Below are 17576 nucleotides of genomic sequence, written 5' to 3'. Positions count from 1 at the left end.
CAGGGTGACTGTGGTCATAATTGCAAAACTACTGCGAACGTATTTCATCTCACAATTCTTGAATGTTGAAAAGACAACGTTCTTGAGGTTTTATTAAAGTCTTTTATGATGTACAAATTGCTTTGTATTGAGTGAACTTTAAGAATGGGAATACGACTGACTCTGTCCCATGTCCCATTTCCCACACAGATGGGTCCCGATGCTTTCTGCAGATCTAAGCACACACCATATGTTCCATCAGCACAGACAGGTTACCCTGTGGAAGCTCAGAAGTCTTCCAGAGAAGCATTTACTGGGTGCAATCTTCATTAACTAATTACCCTGGAGCTGGGGAAAAAACTGGGAATCCAATTTAACCTTGTTCTGTGAAACCTCAGTATCTGAAATGTTTTAGAGCTATCAAAAAATAAACTTTACACACAAATGCTGTCCAAATACAAATTTCATGTTGTGAAATCTTTCATAAATAGAAATCAGACAGCGATGTTCATATCATGCTTTTCAGACTGGCTAAACACTCAGTTTATCACTGTGTACGCCACTGGGTGAAACACGTGTGCTGTTCCCACCAAATGACACAGATTTCAAAAAATAAGTATGATTAATTAGATAAAGTAAATGACTGATGTAAAAAGTTCCTGCAGCGAGCTCTCTGTTTGGTCATTTACACGTGGTCAAGATGATAAAACCCTTTAAAGGGAATTTTTAAGAAGTCCAACAATCTCAATATCATAAAATACTTAAAAGACAGAAACAGGAAAATTATAACCGGAGTGCATTTAATTACACGTAGAGTTAATCTACTTGGGGAGGTGATGGGAAAGGAGTGCTTAAAATAATAGGATTATTATCAACCAAAGTGTATATGAAAGTAATAACGGTGAGCTAGAAAAATAGATTTCACTTTAAAATCGAGTCAATCTCTATGAAAATGTAAACAGCAGCTTACATCATCTCTCCTCTCCACCCTCCCCCATCCAATTTTTTTTACTTATTGTTACACATTAACTTCAAAGTCTTTCCAGCTGACAAAATGTACTGTTAAGCTTTGGAAACATCTAGATAATAACCATTATGATCAGAAGGAAAGACTGTGACACTAAGAGAAAATCCTACTAAAAGGATGGCTTCTCAGGAAGAAGAGACCCTGTCTGCCTTTTTCTCCCCTTCATGGTGTATTCTCTGCAGGGGAGAACAGGGCATCTTTCTGCCCCTCCTGGAAGCACAATTTTGATCTGTATGTAAACTGGGGACACTGGAGTTTCTAGTCTGAAACTGTAGGATTCACTTAGGACCCTGGGCTTGCTGGAGGGATGGAGCAGCTCCCCCTGCCCCCAATCCCAGCCGTGATCCTAGGATCAGAGGCTCCACTACTTTGTCGCAGTTGCTGACCTGCTCTGCAATCCTCCCCAGCATCACCTCAGAGCCTCGGACCACAGACCCCTGGCACACGACCTGATTTCACAGCAGCTGACAAAAGTTTCTGGAACAGGATGCCACCTCGGCCACAGGCTCCCTAAGCCTAAGTCCCAGGCTTGCACAAGAGACCCTTGCCCAGCAAGGCTGGGCCCTCACCTAGGTCAGCAGGCAGCACTGCACACTCAGCCCAGGGGTTGCTTTTTGTTTTTGTTTTTCTTGGTTTTGTTTTGGTGACCCTCCCCCTGCCCAATAATTTCCAAACCTGGATTCTAAAAACCTTACTTCTAGAACCTAGTCACTGGTCAGGCATGTGCCATATTCCCCAAGAGTCATCCTTCTCCTTGGGAAACTGCACTGGTGATACTTCCTAACTCCCTGCAAAGTGGAAGTGCTTTTAAAGGAGAATGCTTTTTCTCAACTCCTGCGGGTTCCTTCCAAGCCGAGTGACTTCCTCTGGTATGACACCTTGGCCTCCCTCTGCTGCTTTCTCCTCCGCTGGGTTCCACTGGTGAGCCATCTGCTTGGTGAGCAAGCAAGAGAGGAATACACCTTCTCTTGCCCCGTTGAGCATGAAAGCCACACAAGCGATCATGATTCTGCTCTGTACACCCACCCTAAGTGCTGGAGAGGTAGATTTCGCGTCCCCCACCCCCACCCCACTGCCGGCCCCTGACCCCAGCCTCCTTGTGGGAGAAGGAAGAAGAACATGGGAACACGTAGCGCAAGACCCACGTCTGGGAAACCAAAACCAAGACTTTCCAGGGAGGGCTGTACCTTCGCTATATGTGTCACCTATGGGCTCCTGAGTGTCCCGAATGTCAACGTGGACAAGCAGCTTTGCCTGGTTACACAATTCACAGTGTCCTCAAGATGATGGGCACAGAGAAATGCAATTATTCCCACAACTAATCTCAGAAGGAAGTTCCCCCGCAGGATTCTTATCAAGGGAGGTCTTGGGCACCACAGGTTGAGTTAAACATCACAGATCTACTTCCTAGCATACCTTTTAATGTAACCCAATGGTACCACCATAGATCCAGCAGAAGCAATTCTGATTATTTGGGGGTAAGGGGGAAAGGACATCAATAGCATAAAGTTCATGCTTGCATGCTTCTGACAGTATAAACTAATCCACTGTTGATTTAGAATAGTCCACGGGCAAATGGACTCAAACCTGCATGTCCTTCAGGGAACCTTCAGGAAATTTCTGACAGATGCTGGGCAGTAATGAGTGAGAGATTATACATCTTAGAAAGTGCTTGGCCTGTGGCTTCTCTATCTTGCTAATTTACTAGAGATCCCAAAAGGCTTGGTGACTAAGCTTAAAGCACCAAAATAAGGATAATGGTGGCACCTCCTGGGGAAGGTAAGGGGCCTGACAGGAAGGAACACGCTGGTGCGGGGAAGAACAGTCAGAGTCCCCACCCAGATGCACGCAGAGAGAGCAGGGGCATCGGGAGTTTGAGATGGTCAGCGCTGAGGCTGGACAGGAGGAAGGACACTGAAGTGGCAAGGGTGCTAACAGGACGATGCCCCCTGTAGATGAAGGTGTCATGGGGTGTGGTCTGGCGAGTGGCTCTTACCATAGGCTGCTCTTCCTTTGCTGCCTTCTTTAGACTCTTGATTCTTTTGGTTTTTGGAGTCAGTGAAGCGATGGAAGAAGAATGAGGCCTAAAAACACCTGCACTCTTGGGCTGGGAGGGCCATGGGGACAAAGTGATTTCTTTTCCTTTGACGGCTCTGGGACTCTGCCACACAAAAGAACCACTCTGTTACTCTCATTGTTCAGGCTTCAGATTTGCATCCCTCTCCTTTCCTCCCATGCCCTCCTCTCCTGAGCTGGAATCGCAGGGTTGAAGTTTTCAGTCCCCAAAGGCCTGGATATATTCTTGCTCCCAGTCCCCCCATTCCCTACCCCATCCCCGGCCTGTTTAATTTGCAGGCAAGGCCTTTTTTCCACTCTTCCCACCGATGCTCCTGTAACTAAGAAAAACATGTCGACAGATCATGGTTCTCTGGAAGCACGTGGAAAGGTGGAGTCTGTGTGGAGTGCGGTGAGGGGGTAGCTTGAGGTAAGTGTCATACGTGTAAGGAGGGTGGCAAGTTGGGTGACAGGACAGGAGTCTGAAGGGCCAGGGCATTGAGCCTGAGGGGCCATACACCAGATGGCACTTTCCACTCTTACTCGCTCCCCACTGCTCGAAACCACCAGTCCATTCACATTTCCTGCCTCACTTTTAAGCATTTTCTCCTTTAAACTCAGATGTGGGAAAGTGAAAAGGCTGGGGATAGATATATAGGTCCTTCAACCCAGAAGCCCAAATAAGAGATGTATGGGATACAAGAAAAAAAAAAAAGGAAATTTAAATGCAAACCTTGATGCCTATGGTATCAAACTTTTTTCTCATTTCAATGTCTTCTTTCTGTTTATTAACCTGTGAAATTAAAGACCCGTTTATCATTTGGTATTATTTGCAAAGATTAATAAAGTGAATTTTCAGTAAACCTTGCTTAAGCAATGAATGAATAAGATTCTAAACCATTTCATTGCCCAAACTATTACAGGAATAAATGTTACAAAATTGAATATGAATTAGAAGAGAAAATAAATGTGCACCCAGAGAAAGTACTTTATAATAAAGATGAGAGGAAAACATGCAATTGTTTGCTTATGCACATTTATTTTATTAACACTATTGTATATTAGGCTCTGCACTGGGCTCTTAGAATAAATAATACACAAACCTTGTCCTCAAGCAGAAAATGGATTTCTAAAATGCTTCAGTGAACAAAAAAAATTGAGGGGGGGACATATACCAAAAACTTGAGCAATGGAAACCTAAGTTAGAAATGGGAGCAATAATGACATGATCTGCGGACTTGAGAAAGAGAATAACAGTCGTGGTGTGGAAATTCCCTGTGCAGCTGTCACCATCTCATGACCACCCACACTCTCCCAACCAGGAAACCACGATTCTGAACTTTGTGCTTGGAATTCCCTTTTATTTTCTTGATAATTTTTTTTTGTCGGTTTTAGAGACTTACATTTTTTACCACACTGATATCCCTAAACAATACACAAATTTAGTTGTGCTTATTTTTAAAATCATAATGTATGCATTCTTCCTCAATGTGTTTCATACCCCTGCATTAACCTATATGGATACGGGAAGCAGTTCATTCATATTTGCTGCTGCAGAGTCTTCAAGTGTGTGACGAGAGCATAATTTATGCAGTCACTCTCTGTGAATGCACATTTGGGAAATTACAATTTTTTTCTTTTATACATAATATGGCCTTGAATAGTCCTGTACATGTGCCCTCAGGCACCCATGCTAGAAATCTTCTAGGTGATATTATATGCCTAGGAATCGAACTTTGGGGCATATGTTAAGAGAATAATCAGCTTCAGAAGATAAGCACCCAGATTGGTTTTCCAAAGTTTCTATAACAGTTTACGTAGTCCCCAGAAGTTTATGAGACTTCAGCACATATTCTATGAAAGACTCAATGCCAGGGGCTGTGAGGAACACGAGGGTGCAAGAGACTAGGATTCTGGGCAAATAGTAAGGGTGACAAGGGGCATGTACACAAGTGATTCCAAAACAAGGCAGACAGAGAACGTGCCACAGAGAAACAAAGTGCTGTAGAGAAATTACAGTACCGAATAACTTGGAACTGTCATATTATTAATTGCATAAACCCCACTTTTTTTTTTTTTAAGGGCCACACCTGTGGCATATGCAAGTTCTCAGGCCAGGGGTGGGATCAGAGCTGTAGCCACTGGCCTACACCACAGCCACAGCAATGCCAGATCCGAGCTACCTCTATGATCTACACCACAGCTCACGGCAACACTGGATCCTTAACTCACTGAGCAAGGCCAGGGATCAAACCTTCGTCCTTATGGATCCTAGTCAGATTTGTTTCTGCAGTACCATGATGGGAACTCCATAAAGTCCACTTTCAATCAATGCTCATTGACCACTGAGTTTTTTCTTTCATGCAGGGCCTGTTAAAAAATGTTGCCCTTTTTTTATTGGGCTGTCTTTTGCTTACTGATTTGAAGGAGCTATTCACATATTCTTGAAAACAGCTTTGTGAATACATAAATGGTGTGAATATCTTTACCAAGTTTACGGCTGGACTTTTTTTTTTTTTTTTTTTTTTTTGTATTTTTAGGGCCACACCTGCAGCACATGGAGGTTCACAGGCTAGGGGTCAAATCAGAGCTGCAGCTGCCAGCCTACACCACAGCCATAGCAACGTGGGATCCCAGCCACATCTTCAACCTACACCACAGCTCATGGCAACGCTGGATCCTTAAGCCACTGAGCAAGGCCAGAGATCAAACTTGTGTCCTCATAAATACTAGTCAGATTTGTTTCCACTGAGCCATGGCAGGAACTCCTGGATTTTTTAATGTTCTTTGAGGATTTTTTAATGTTCTTTGAAGAGTTATCCTTAGTTTTCGTGAGGTTAAAATTTTTAATTCTCCTTTCATGCTTTATTTTGTGTCTTGTTTATGTCTACTTTGAGCTCACATGATTTTTTTAATTTTAAAAATTATTTTCCCTTTATATTTGAATCCTTAATCCACACAAAATGGATCTGTATGATGTGAGGTAGGGAGCCAATTTCGTTTTATGAAGTTGTTTAATCATCAGGCACCTTTGTGGAAATTCCACCCTATTTGCATTGATCTGTGATACTGACATATACTGAGTGTTTCTGGTTCTGTTTCTGGGTTCCCTATTTTGTCCCAGTGGTCTCTTTGTCTACCCCTGTCCCAATACCATGACATCCTAATTACCTTAAATTTATATTAATAGCTTAGGAGAAACTTCTCCCTAGTCTGTCATGTCATCCCATGATTAATATGTCCATTTTTTACATTTTTTCCTAGCTATTCTTGATCCTTGCTCTTCTATATTAATTTTAAAATAAGTTTGTCAACTCTATGAAAAACACTGTAGTAATTTTGGTTGCAATTTTACTGAATATAGAGATCAGTTTGGTGAGAACTATTATCTCTATGATAATCTAGTCTGCCTTTGGTGATTAAGTTATAGCTCTCCATTTATTTAGTTTCATAATCCCAGTCAGTAAGGTTTTATAATTATTTTCCATGGAGATTTTTCCAAATATTTATTATTCATGAGCACTTGTAAGTTTCATTGTTATTTAATTACATATTTTTATAAATTATAATTTCTTCTAATTTTTGATTGAGAAATACAATTGATTTTAGGATGATGACCTAATATCTAGAAATCTTGTTAATTCAAATAAATTATCTTTAGCATTTTTGGGGGCGTCTAAGTGGACAATCACATCTTTTTTTTTTTTCCATTCTAATCCTCATACCTCTTGCTTTCTTCTTTCTTATTCTGCTACACTAGACAGTATTTTCAAAATAACTAAAAAATGGTATTAGGCAACTTTGCCTTGTACTGTTCTTAAAGAATGCATCCTGTGTTTCACCAAGAAGTCTGTTTGCTATAGGTTTCACTCTTTAGCAAAGTAAAGAGGTTTCTTCTTACTTCTCATAAGAGTTAAATTATGGTACTTTTCTAATAAAGATCTTTTTTGTTAATTTCAAGATAAATGAAAGTTCAGGATACAAAAATCTACATATAAAAATCAGTATCATTTCTGTACACTGACAATGAACTATCTATGGCAGAAAAAAGAAAATGATCTATTTATAATATCATCAAAAACAATAAAATATTCAGGAATAAATATAACCAAGGGGGTAAATAATCTCTACACTGAAAAATCACAAGACATTGACGAAAGAAGTTGAAGAACATACAAAAAAAAATGGAAAGAAACTTCTTGTTCATGGATTGGAAGAATTAATATTGTTAAAATGTACCTACTTCTCAAAGCTCTAAAGATTCAATATAATCCCTATCAAGACTCCAAAAGCACTTTTTACAGAGGTAGAAAAATACAATTCTAAAATTTATTTGGAACCACAAAGCCCCTCCCCAATAAAGCAATCCTGACAAAGAAAGAATAAAGCTGGAGGAATCATGCTTCCTGACTTAAAACTATATTATAAAGCTACAGAATCAAAACAGTATGGTACTAACATTAAAAACAGAGACACAGACCAATGGGTCAGAATCAAAAATATGATCAACTAATATTTGACAAGATAGCCAAAATACTCAATAGAGAAAAGACAGTCTCTTCAATAAATGGTTCTGGGAAAAATGGACACATATAAAAGAATGAAACTAGATTCCTATCTCATATCACTTGTAAAATTAACCCAGAATGGATTAAAGACATAAATGTAAGACAGGACACCATAAAACTCCTAGAAGAAAACAGGAGAAAAGCTTCTTGACCTGGGTCTTGGATATGACACCTAAAGCACAAGTAACAAGGTAAAAAAATAAACAATTTGGGGCTACATTAAACTAAAAAACTTTTGCATAGCAAAAGAAACAAAATGAAACAGGCAAACTATGGAATGAGAGGAATGATATGAAAATCATATATATGATAAGGGGTTAATATCCAAAATATATAATGATCTCATACAGTTCAATACCAAAACCTCAAATAATCCAATTAAAAAATGGGGAGGTTGTAAATCAACTATAACAAACTTTTTTTTATTTTTTATTTTTTTATTTTTTTTTATTTTTATTTTTTTATTTTCCCACTGTACAGCAAGGGGGTCAGGTTATCCTTACATGTATACATTACAATTACATTTTTCCCCCAGCCTTTCTTCTGTTGCAACATGAGTATCTAGACAAAGTTCTCAATGCTATTCAGCAGGATCTCCTTGTAAATCTATTCTAAGTTGTGTCTGATGAACTTCCCGTGTGGCTCACAACAAACTTTTTTTTATAAAAAGACTGCCATTTAAAAAAAATGAGCAGGTGATCTGAGTAGACATTTTTCTAAAGGAGAGAGTCAAAGGCCAACAGGAACATGAAAGGTGCTCGACATCAGGAAAATACAAATCAAAACCCCAATAAGGTATCACCTCCCACTTGTCATCAAAAAGATAAGAGATAACAAGCACTGGGGAAAATGTGGAGGAAAGGGAACCCTTGTGCAGTTGTTGGTGGGAATGTAAACTGGTGCAGCCACCATGGAGAACTGCACAGAGGTTTCTCAAAAAAATTAAAAATAGAACTACCATACAATCCAGCAATTCCACCTCTGGGTATTTACCCAAAGGAATCAAAATACTAACTTGAAAAGATAAATATGTACCATGTTTACCGAACCATTACTTACAACAGCCATGACATGGAAGCAACTTAAGAGTCCATCAGTGGATGAATGGATAAAGAAGATGTGGTATATCTATACACAGAATATTATCCAAACATAAAAAAAGGCACGAGTTCCTGTTGTGGCTCAGTGAGTTACAAACCTGACTAGTATCCACAAGAATGCGGGTTCAATTCCTGGCCTTGCCCAGTGGGTTAAGAATCTGTGTTACAGTGAGCTGTAGTGTAGACGGCAGATGAGGCTAGGATTCCAGGTTGCTGTGGCTCCAATTAACCCCTAGCCTAGGAACTTTCACATGCCACAGGTGTGGCCCTAAAAAGCCCTTGCCATTTGAGATATGGATGGACTTGGAGGGCATTATGCTAAGTGAGGTAAGTCAGACAGAGAAAGACAAATACTGTATGCTACCACTTACGTGTGGAATCTTAAAAAACAAAAATAACAAGAAAAAAACCAAATACACAGAGACAGAGAACAGACTGGTAGTTGCCTGAGGCAGGAGTAGAGGGGTGGGCAAAATGGGTAAAAGTGGTCAAAAGGTATAAACTTCCAGTTATAAGATAAATACATTCTGGAGATGGAGTGTACAGCACCGTGGCTGTAGTTAACAACACTGTATTGTATATTTGAAAGGTGCCAAGAGAATGAATCTTAAAAGTTCTCATCACAAGAAAAAAAATTGTGTAACTTTGTGTGGTGATGAATAGCAACTAACTAGATTTATTGTGTTGATCATTTTGCAATAGACACATATCAAATCATTATGCTCTGCACGCACTACTATATATAAAATAGATAGCCACTGAGGACCTACCATATTGCACAGGGAACTATACTCAATATTTTGTAATAATCTAGGGGAAGAGAATCGAAAAAGAATCTACACATATGTATTTATACATATATAAAAATCCTTTCGCTGTACACCTGAAACTAACACAACATTATAAATCAACTAGACTTCAGTTAAAAAAAATCATGATGCTGTGTACCTGAAACTAATATAATGTTATGTGGCAATTATATCTCAATTTTACAAGAAAAAAAAAAGAGAAATGAAAGCCCCTCAGGGTAGGAATCGCAGCAAGATTCAACAGCATCTCGCATGTCTCTCCTAGAGCCAATCCGAGGACACGTGGCTCCATACTTTATTGCCTACCTGTACTTACTGTTCCTGCCTTTTTACTACAAGCTCTTTTTAAACTAGGCTCCTCATAGGCCAGAAAATAAACTGTATTGAGAAACAGTAATAGTCAAGCATGGAACAAAAACCCTTCAGGTGAGACAGTCTTAATTTTTACAAAATGACTCCGGTCAACTCCCCCTTCTCCTCACTCCATCGGCTGGTCCCAATCCCAGATCTCCATTTCTGGAAGAAAGCACCATAGGAACAAAGAAAGCCCAGCCACAAAGCCAGCCTCCCTCCGAACGAGTAACAGCATCCCTCGGTGCGGGGAGATGGGGCCAAGCAGTGATCTTGTTGTGCCCAAAGGCAGGGCATGGAAACCCCGTCATAAGAATAACCTTAAGGACAGACCCTCTACTGAAAAGATGAACCCCCAAACCAGTTTGGAGAGTCCTGAGGGCTCTTGTGCTGCTGTGAGGTTTGCGATGCAAGACCTTGCTGCTTGGCAACAAGCCTGGTGCTCAACTTCTAAACTTCTAAACGACAAAATAAAACAGGATTGGTCCCCCGTGGGCAATATAATAGCACCCGTTAAGCGCTTACAGTTCAAATAAAGAGGCAAATTAATTCAAAAAATTGTGGGGTCTGTTCCTAGCGGAGGCACAAATTCCCTGGTGGAGTGGTTTAACTTCCCCTCTAATACTGCTAACAAACTGATAGTGTGACATTCGCTTCCCACTCTATAAAAACACTCTCCATTTTAATGCCAATGTGCACACTGAGTTGTTTGTTTTCAGAAGCAAGTCCTGGACTCGGGGGTCAGGGAGGGGGGTGGTGGCACCACAGTGACAGAAGAGGATGGGGGTGGGGCAGAAGAAATCGACCAAGGATACGCAAATCATGGAGACGATTTTTATACACCTGGTTTTTAAAAGTAAAGAGCTCAAAGTAACACATTTGTTAACACAGGGCTTCTGCGGAGAGCTGACCGTAACTTTTTTCCTTGCCTGCATTCCCAAGTTGGCTTCATAGAAGGCTTTATTGTAGTCCCAGAGCATTGTTTTGCATTAATTTCTATGACAAGGCACCCAAAACACATGGTGCTGCGAGTAACAAAACCGAGTTGGGGAAACAGTCATGACTTGGCACAAAGTGTGACAAGCTGTAAAAAAGGGAACGTTTCAATATCTGAAGTGGTGTTGATTTCCTATGAACAACCTTTTCTCTTCTAAACAGTATCATATTCTTTTCAAGCACATTTAGTGCGCAAGTCAAGCTGTGTTTTATTTTTGATTATAATAAACACAGTCAGTTTACTGTAACAAAGACATACTAGTGGTGATCAGTTGAAAGCCAAAATACAACACCATAAGCTGGGCGGGGGGTGAGGTGGGGGAGGCTGGGGGTGGGTGGGTAGTCAACTGATAAAATAAAAGACCAGCCGTCTGGAAAGTTCTCTTAAAAGAACATAAAAAGGCAGTGTTTTCTTATGAGACTAACACAGAATGCCAAAATATCTGGCTGGGCTCTTTTCTGTTGTCACTTATGGCAATTTGTAACTAAAATAGCCGATCCTTCAAAATATTGGGCTCTCATATTTGTTTTTTTAATCCCTCGAATACAAAAATTTTGTACACTGCTTTAAATTGTAATACTATTTCTTGTACAAGACTCTTCTACATAGCTAGCATATTTATTACAGTGCTACTCAAACTGTTTTCTTTAAAACAATCATTAAAAATGTTTCTAATTATGCATGAATTCAGGTTATCCATAAAGGTGAAAGGAGCAGTTCACAACAAGTAATCACAAATAAAGTTTTTAACTTTCATGATTACATTCCCAGATTCAAATTTATTAAGAAGTAATGTAAACCCTCTTACCATTTCTTGAACTAATGATTTTTCAAACTCAAGCTCATATATTAATTTGTCTCTACCACCAATTAGCTGAAAGAGAAGAATATTACATTTGATTAAAGGTAAAAACAGAACACCTAAGATGCCGCCTCAGTGAAATTTAGTGAAACATTCTGATTCTAAATGTGAGAAAAACAGATCCAACATGATCAAAGCAAAAATTAAATGTCCTTAAATTATCCTATAATAATAATATTCTTATATAATTATTATATTTTATTATATAAGCAAGCAAAACACGTACAGAAAATGCCAATTTATTTACAAACTTTCTCACACGCCCTCCCCCAAATGTGACATCAATATGTAATAAAGCAAGTCCTAATCTACCAAAAAGAGCAATTTTGCTTGACTCTTTATACAAACTATTGCTCTTATTTTAGGTTTTGGTAGTATATTTATATGCATATCAGGTCATGCTCATACCAGTTGAAAATATTCACATACTGCAATACCTTAGTACTAACTTGACTTGCCTCAGTATTTTATTTTATTTGTTTATTTTGTCTTTTTAGGGCTGCACCACGGCATATGGAAGTTCCCAGGCTATGGGGTTGAATCGGAGCTGTAGCCACTGGCCTACACCACAGCCATAGCAACACCAGATCCAAGCCTCGTCTGCGAACTTACACAATAGCTCGTGGCAACGTCAGATCTTTAATCCACTGAGTGAGGCTAGGGATTGAACCTGCGTCCTCATGGGTACTAGTCAGATTTGTTTCCACTCAGCCACGGCAGGAACTCCTGCTTCAGTATTTTAAATGATTGTTTACCATTTGCATGTGGTACATACACTGACAAAATTCAACCCTTGGTTTTGACATCCATTCAATTCAATTAATTCAAATATTCATTAATTTAATAAATGTGTATGGGACACCTTTTAGATGCCAGGGACTTTGTTCAGCTGTGAAGATATGAATAAAGTAGAACAGATCCCTTCCCTGGAGCATCTACAGTATGGTAGGACAGCAATGGGAAAAACTGACTGGAATACACAAGAAAAAAGGTAGTAAGTCCAATCTTCTACTAATCAAAAAGCATCAAAGGAGTTCCTATTGTGGCTCAGTGGTAATGAACCCAAGTAATATCCATGCAGACGCAGGTTTGATCCCCGGGCTCGCTCAGGGGTTAAGGATTTGGTGTTGCCATGAGCTGTGGTGTAGGTCGCAGATATGACTTAGACCTGGCATTGCTGTGGCTGTGGCTGTGGCTGGCAGCTGCAGCTCCGATTCAACCCCTAGCCTGGGAATCTCCATATGCTGCAGGTGCAGCCCTAAAAAGCAAAAACAACAACAACAACAACAACAACCACAACAAAGTCATAAAAACCCACAGAACCTGGCAACTGTAATTATAACAAGATCTGCTATACCTGGTGCCATTTGACAAGGGTCTTGAAGGATGTGCAGAAGTTCAACAAATTAAAGAGAAAGGCAGAGAAAATAGCATCAGAACAGCAAAGTGCTTCTTGCTGTGTCACCTAAAGGACTGGACTGGCTTGTCTCCAATAGCACAGGACCAGTCCCCAAGCAGGGCTGGGAACAGTGAGTTCTGGTTACACGTGAGCCTCAGAAAGGTGGATGCTGGTGTAGGTGAAGTTGTGAAAAGTTTAGAGAAAATCAGGGAATGAGGAGTGGAAGGAAAGGAAAAGCTTTTGTGTTGAGTCATTACACCTCGGTCTGAAGGGTTCTCAAGTTTTCACTGGGTGTCAATCACTGGCAAACACCAAGGCCACTGGCCCTAACCCTTCCTGCCTCCTTAGACTCTCTCATCAATGACCTCGTACATCTACCCTCTCACTCTTCTTCCCACCGACGTCATTTAAAAATACACTAGTTTCACCTTAAAAAAATTCCTTCCTCAACCCCGTGTCCTCCTCCATCTACTCCCTGGCATCTCCCTGGCCATCCGCAGCCACACTTCTAGACAGTATCCTGTGCTTACCGTCTCCACATCTGTAATCACCTTCTTTCTCAACTGTTTCCATGTTCCAGTAAAAGGACCTTCAGGCATTACCAGGGTCATTTTAGTGGCCAAAGCGAATCGTCCAATCTTCTCTTTTTAGCCTTTGCACACCTGGCCTCTGGGCAGCACTGGACACAGTGAATGACCCTTCCTTCTTGAGACTCCCTTGCTTGGCTTCTGTGAAATCCGCTCTCTCCTGCTTTCCTCCTGCTCAGCTTTTGAATGTTCACCAGCCTTCACTTCTCTGTCCCTTACCTCTCCCGCCTTCGCCTTTATCAAAAGACCACAGCATTTATTGCCCAATCATCTCTTCAATTCATCCACCCTTTTCATCCCCGATGTCACTGGCCTTTCTGTGTTCAGAACTTTACATTTTCCTTGGTTTATAAAAGAAATCTTTTGTCTCTCTGGCTCTGGATTTTCCTTCCTCCCATTCATCTTTTTCCTGAAACATGAATCCAGTCCTGCCTCAATGTTCACGGCTTGCCTTGCACTCAGAAGGCAGCTCAAACCCCTTGGTGTGAATAACAATCTGCCACAATATGCCCTGCTTCTGGACACCCCTTGTTCCCACGCGTCCTCCAGTCACAGCAAGTCACATGCCCTCCCCTTTCTCCTGTTCTTCTCACCCTCTCTTCACCTTTTCCTGGCTAACTCAACCTCTCTTATGGGAGTCGGCTTGGTGACCTTCTTCCGACCTTCCCTGACCTCTTACAATCCAGGCTGGGTGCCCCCACACCTGCTCCCACAGCAGCTGACGCTGCGAAGCATCATGACACTGGTCATACCTGGGCTGCAAGCTCTACCGATCCGTTCCCTCTCAGAAGGAAATTCATACCGCAGCCTCAGCTGGAACACAGATTCCACTGTCATTAGATTATTGAAGCTTAAACATATAAATGCCTGAATTCCACAACTGAGGGTGCTTAGCCCAGGCAGACGGCAAGAGGTCAGCCTACTCAAATTCAGTCCATTTTCAACGTGTTTTCAATTGCGCCCAGGGCTGAAAAGGGAAACATGTGGCTTATTCAGAGGCTTCTGAGCTGCCCCTTTCCATTCTTGTTTTCTCTTTGCTCCTTGCTAACACTCCAGACTCCCCCCCACTTCCTGCCCCAACACAATCTCTCCTCAAGTCGCCCCACCAGACTCCACCTTCTGCTCTAGCCACCCAGAATCTCAGACCTCCACACCTATCTTACGCCTCACACACTCACACTCCGCATGCAGCTCTTCCACCCTCCCACCCTCCTGGGAAAATCAGTTCCAGTGAAGGAGCGTGACGTAGGTGTGGAACTGTTTGTGAAGCCTTTCTAGAACCTCCCAGGGAAAGCCAGGCATCTCTTCTCTACACACATGCTTCCATTACAGGTCTTGATCACATTGCCCTATGGCTTTTGTCTCTCCCCCCCATGCTTATCTCCACAGCAAGGCTGTGTGTGTGTGTGTGTGTGTGTGTGTGTGTGTGTGATGTATGATGTATGTGTATAAAATTTTTGTATGTCGGCAGTGCCTGGCACTAAAAGGCAACTAACAAACATTGCTGAATTAATTGATTTAGTGAAGGATATTGGAAATGAACCAGTAAATGTCAAATCTCATTTTGTTCAATGTCTCCTGATCTGCTTTCCAATTCCCAAAGCACTTCGACATACGGTATCTTATCCATTAGCTTATCCTCACACAATAAGCCTGTGAGACTCAAGAAGAAGGAAGGTAAGGAACTGGCCCTAGCTGCCATGGTATCTGAAATGGAACAGGAACCCAGAGTTCCAGATTTTTCCTGCTCCATACCAAATTGTGTCTATACTCAACAGCTGTGTGGAGGTCCAGTGCATGTAAAGAAAAAAAAGAGGATAAAAAAATGTGATCAAACTAGGGATTTGCTATATTTGTCTAAAACAGAGTTGTTGAATAAAAATATAATGAGTCATATATATATAATTTTGAACTTTATAGTAGCCTTGATAAAAAGGAAAAAGAAACAGGTGAAATTAATCTTAATAATATATTGTATGTATTTATCCCAATAGATATATTCAAAATATCATCATTTCAATGTGTAATAATCAATATTAAAAATTATTACTGAGATATTTCACATTTCTTACTGTACCTAAGTCTTGGAAATCCTGTGTTTTTCACTTAAAGTGCATCCGAATTTGGGGGGCTAAAATTTCATGGGAAACATTTGGTCTGCATTTAGATTTTGTAAAATTTACAAATTAAAAAAAGTGGATTCACATACTCAAGTTATTCAAAATATACATAAAGGTTTTTCAATAACTGAAACAAACATATCAGTACTTTTATATTTAAATTTAAAAATGAAAATTATATCTAATTTATAATTAAGTTTCTCAGTTGCACTAGGGCTCAACAGCTGCATGTGGCTAGTGGTTACCACTGGGCAGTGCACATCTAGAAAGCTAAGAAAACATTTAACTGAAATACTTGAGCTTACACAGGGTACAACCAGCCACTCAATGCAGCTGCTTCTTTCGAACTGATGGCTTAATGGTGAAACTTTTTGCTTTAATTTCTTTGAACTCCTCCCAGAGAAGGAGGCTTTCCCAATTCATCTTTATCAGTGATCATACAGATTGATTAGCTTTAGAAACATTTACATAGACCGAGATGATGCTTTTGCAGGTCGTTAAGTGAAACTAGGAAGCTGAGATTTCATTCTTAACCTTAGACCTTGATGCCAAGTAAGTGACACTTGTCTGTTCACAGACTCTTGTTATCTCTGTAAGAAAGGCATTTGACAGAAACAGACTCACAGACATAGAGAACAGACCGGTGGTTGCCAAGGGGGAGATGGTGGTGGACACGAGCAGGATTGGGAGTCTGGGTTTAGCAGATGCAAACTAGTATATATTTAGGATGGATAAACAACAAGGTCCTTCTGTAAAGCATAGGGAACTATATTCAATATCCTGGGATAAACCGTAATGGAAAAGAATATGAAAAAGAATATATATATATATGAATCACTTTGCTGTACAGCAGAAATGAACACAACATTGTAAGCCAACTATATACATCAATAAAATTTTTAAAAATACTAAGGAATGGCATTCACATCTTCACCATTGGAAACAGGTGAAGCACAAGAAAATGCCATCATATTGTGAACACCTGTGATGGACTCAGCAATGACAGAAAACATCTCCCAGCTCTAACCCATTATGGTATGCGATTCTTCAAAAAAATAGTTCTAGAAGTTCCCATTGTGGCTCAGTGGAAACGAATCTGACTAGCATCCATGAGGACGCAGGTTCGATCCCTGGTCTCGCTCAGTGGGTTAAGGATTCAGCATTGCCGTGAGTTGTGTGGTGTAGGTTGCAGATGCAGCTCTGATTCGACCCCTAGCTTGGGAACCTCCATATGCTGCAGGTGCAGCCCTAAAAAGAAAAAAAAGAATAGTTCTCAAAAGTTAATTTTATCTAAAACCTAAGAATACCCGGAACTGCAAAGTTAGGTTGAAATCTGAATCTAAACTGAGTTGCATGAACTTTGGATATGAGGCTAGTGTGATGGAGGAATTGAATTTTTAATTTTATCCAATGATAATTTTCATTAAAAATTGATACTCAATCCAGTTAGTGGAAAACATGTATGTTTATTTGGAATAATTTGAGGGTGTAAATCCATGTTTTTTACTTGTAAATTTTGTGAACTCTATATTCTCATTCTATGAATCAAAGAGTATTTTTATTGGTGTGCCAGGCATTGTGCTGAGTGCTAGGAATATATCAATAGAAAGTGCTGTCCCTGGGTTGTGGGGCCTTCAGCCAGCCAGGCAGATTGACCACCGCAGAAAAGAGTTTTGAGGGCTAAGAAAGCACAAAGCAGGAGCACCTGACCTGGGTGTGGAG

The 17576-nt window shown here is 40.5% G+C and overlaps 1 protein-coding gene across 9 annotated transcripts in view; it reads right to left on the bottom strand.

Moving 5' to 3' along the window:
- C10H10orf67 (chromosome 10 C10orf67 homolog) overlaps positions 1–17576 on the bottom strand; it is a 160387-nt gene that overhangs the window by 77676 nt on the left and 65135 nt on the right. For all 9 annotated transcript variants that reach the window (XR_014818012.1, XR_001299314.3, XR_014818011.1 and 6 more), the window contains 3 exons: positions 11695–11760; positions 3795–3854; positions 3003–3167 (listed from right to left, as the gene is read on the bottom strand). Coding sequence is in view for 4 of the 9 variants with exons in the window: in XM_084980399.1 (XP_084836525.1) it covers positions 3003–3167; positions 3795–3854; positions 11695–11760 (291 nt within the window). In the remaining 5 variants the exon portion in view is untranslated. The remainder of the gene's footprint in view (positions 1–3002; positions 3168–3794; positions 3855–11694; positions 11761–17576) is intronic.

This window comes from Sus scrofa, chromosome 10, assembly GCF_054392235.1.
Source record: "Sus scrofa isolate SSC_HxYL_T2T_F1_AM1 chromosome 10, Sscrofa_HxYL_maternal_Yorkshire_Landrace_v2.0, whole genome shotgun sequence".
NCBI lineage: Eukaryota > Metazoa > Chordata > Mammalia > Artiodactyla > Suidae > Sus > Sus scrofa.
The sequence above is the reverse complement of the archived record's forward strand: the minus strand, read 5'-3'. Positions and strand labels throughout refer to the sequence as shown.